General features: G+C 38.3%; 2 protein-coding genes across 2 annotated transcripts; both read right to left on the reverse strand.

Moving 5' to 3' along the window:
* Positions 1-603: 603 nt before the first annotated feature.
* LOC147937384 (uncharacterized) lies at positions 604-1,572 on the reverse strand. Its single transcript, XM_087468778.1, has 2 exons — positions 1,269-1,572; positions 604-995 (listed from the first exon to the last, which is right to left on the reverse strand). The coding sequence occupies exons 1-2, from the start codon at positions 1,570-1,572 to the stop codon at positions 604-606; spliced, it is 696 nt and encodes a 231-aa protein (XP_087324904.1).
* Positions 1,569-2,321, reverse strand: LOC147937385 (uncharacterized). Its single transcript, XM_087468779.1, has one exon. It carries the CDS (start codon positions 2,319-2,321, stop codon positions 1,569-1,571), a length of 753 nt encoding a protein of 250 aa, XP_087324905.1.
* Between the last annotated feature and the right edge of the window lie 579 nt (positions 2,322-2,900).

Here is a 2,900-nt window from a genome sequence, read left to right on the forward strand (position 1 = left end):
TTCTGATCAAAACATTCTATTGAGATTTTCAAACAATTAATCTCTTTTTTATTTTAAATCAAAATTTTGTAGAGCAAAACTTCAAGTGTGATGATGATTCAACGGATCTCAAGTCATAATCAATGTACTCAGAGAGACATAGGAAAAGAATTGAAGTTTTCAAGAAGTACAAAAAAATAAATGGAAGCAAGAAGCATGAAACATAAGGAAGGTGTGTTTAACCATGAAGAATCTAAAGTCAGTTGTGATATTTTTTTTCTTCTTGTAGACGAATATTTATTGTTCATGTGATGTATTTTATAAAATCTTATCAAGTTTTAGTAGATATTGCAACAAGTGATTTATGGGAGAATATTTTCTCTATATTAAAAATAGTAACAAATGAATAATTTGAATATATTTAAAAAAATTATCATTCATGAATCTAAAAATTATTACTATTTTATAATTAATTATTTCAATTGTAAAATCAGATATTTATAAGTGATATAAAAATAAGTGACATCAATTATTATAACTGACACAAATAGTAACATCACTCTTACAAATTGATATAAAACATAGTATCATCCCTTTTTTTTTTTTTTGTCAATTACTTTTTCATTAAATAACGTTTGGTACATCAACGGTTGAGATAATTAAAGCCGATTTAGCTACCTCATCCACCTTTTTGTTCATCTCTCTGTTAACAAATCTAAACTCACAAACATTGAAATTGAGTGATAAAACTAGGATATCATGGAGAATCCCGTGGAGTTCCTTGGAGTAGGGCTCCGAATTGAGTGCTTTGATTAGCTGCTGCGAATCTGAAACAAAAGAAAGGTTTTGGTATCCCAGATCGATGGCGTGTTTAACGGCCTGGAAGAGGGCGAGGGCCTCTGCGAGTAACGGTGAGTGGACGTTGTAAGCCACTGATCGGCTTGAGATGTCGGATCTGGGGAGTTGTTTGGAGAAAACCCATCCTAATCCCGCAACTCTTGACTCTTCACGCCAGGCTGCATCCGAAAAACACCTTATTGTACTTGTGTCGATGGTTGGATCTGGTCTGGTAGGTTTGCTAACCACCTTTTCGATTGGTTTCTAAGCCGAGATCCATTCTTTGGCCGATACGATAGCTTGACCTAAGACCTCCATCGGAGTTGCCTGTTTCTGATCAAATATCCTCTTGTTTCTGCAGGTCCATAGTGTCCATAGAATCCAGGGGAAGAGAGAACCTTTTCCGATTCCAATAGGCGGTAGGCAGGTAACTTTATTCGAAAGTTCTATACCTGTTCGGATATCTGTGATTTGCTCTGTCATCAGCGTGGTCTTAAAGGGTGCTTGCTCCCAAACTTGTTGTGCAAAAGGGCAGTGGAAAAGTAGGTGAAGACACGACTCAGCCTCCTGGCAATGTGGACACACCACTGTCGGATTTATACCTCTTGCCTGTAGATTTGCACCCACCGGTATGGCATTCCTCATTACTTTCCACAGGAAAAACTTGATCTTAGGCGGACAGTCAATGTTCCAGATGTTTTTCTGCCAGTTGAAGTCGCCTTGGGTTTGATTAACAGGTTTACAATGGTTTGTCATCTTGTAGGCTTCGTGGTACCCAGATTTCGCACTTCAAGTATCACAACTGGAGCTGTTAAGCTCCTTTCTTGTCTTTCCTTTTCTGCGATATAGCCAGGACAATTTTTCTTTTCGTGCGTTAAACGGTTGCAATATAGACAGTGGGATTTGAGGTTTTTGTACGATAGTTGGATTCTTGCTTCACCCCCTTCCGGGAACTCAATGATGGTTTCTTTGACTAGTGGTTGTAGACCGTCAATGAGGACCTTCATCCTGGCTGTCATGTTGGTTATTTCTATTTCTTGGATTTCGTCAAGTTCCTCACCAATAGTGGTTACCATCGCAGGATGCCAGAAATGTTTAGGGAGACCTTGGATCTCCACCCAGAAGGGAATCATAGAAGGAAAAGTCTCGGAGATGATTGGTTCCCACTTTTGGAGAATGACCATCCACTGGTCAAAGTGATAGGGTCTGTTATCCAGTACCTTTTGTAGATCTTCTTCAAAGTCAAATCTGAACTGAAAACAACCTTTTCCAAGATCTGACCCTATAGCTTTACCTTTCAGGTTCCAACGGTTCGAGAGAAAAGGAAAGAGAGACCAAAGTCGTTGAACCGAGGGGTTTGTCAGTCTTCCTATGAGGGTAAGAGCATTATCTTCAATGAGGCTACTCGTGTCTAGCTCTGGGGCTCTGATTCTTTTACAGGGTGGAGGGGAATAGCCAATAGCAACAGATTTGCCTTTTAGGTACTGAGGGATTTTGTTATTCATGGCTTACATGGGGATAAGATCAAGACAGATTTAAACAGGTTAGGGTTTAAGGGTTACTCACTCAGGGGTGAGATTTTTCGAAGAGTTGAACAGAGTTACAAATAGTAGACAGGGTTACAAATACAAAAACTAAGAGGGAGTACGATGAACCATACCAGGGCTTGGGGGAGTATCAGTCTGGCAGGAATAGTGGTTCGTCGGAGCATAGATTGAGGGGAAGGGAAACGGGACTTTCAGACCGGAGGGAAGGCAGGGACCGCTGGGTATTTCTTGTGTATCGAAAGATCCATTGGATATTGCCTTTTTTAGTTAGATCTGGTAGGTGAGATTAGTATTATCCCTATATAAATAAAAGAGAAGTACAAAATTGATTGGGTCAGCTCAATTTAAAAAAAAAACCTTAAATCAAGGTACTCGGATTCGGTACCTCAAAGTTAGGAACTAACAAAACTAATGTTATATGATCAATTAGTATTTACGAAATTAATATAATTATATTAATCAATTAGTAAATATTAAAATACCAAACAAATTATTTCAGAAATTTTAATTATAGAAATACCATTTATGGGTAAACCC

The sequence above is a fragment of the Camelina sativa genome, chromosome 10 (assembly GCF_030686135.1).
Source record: "Camelina sativa cultivar CO46 ecotype springtype chromosome 10, ASM3068613v1".
Lineage (NCBI taxonomy): Eukaryota > Viridiplantae > Streptophyta > Magnoliopsida > Brassicales > Brassicaceae > Camelina > Camelina sativa.

Excerpts from the sequence above, each read along its gene's own strand:
- LOC147937384 (XM_087468778.1), bottom strand. The coding sequence starts at position 1,572 with ATGACAAACCATTGTAAACCTGTTAATCAAACCCAAGGCGACTTCAAC. Across the intron at positions 996-1,268 it reads AATCACAGATATCCGAACAG|CCTGGCGTGAAGAGTCAAGA; the intron begins GTATAGAACTTT and ends TTTCGGATGCAG.
- LOC147937385 (XM_087468779.1), bottom strand. The coding sequence starts at position 2,321 with ATGAATAACAAAATCCCTCAGTACCTAAAAGGCAAATCTGTTGCTATT.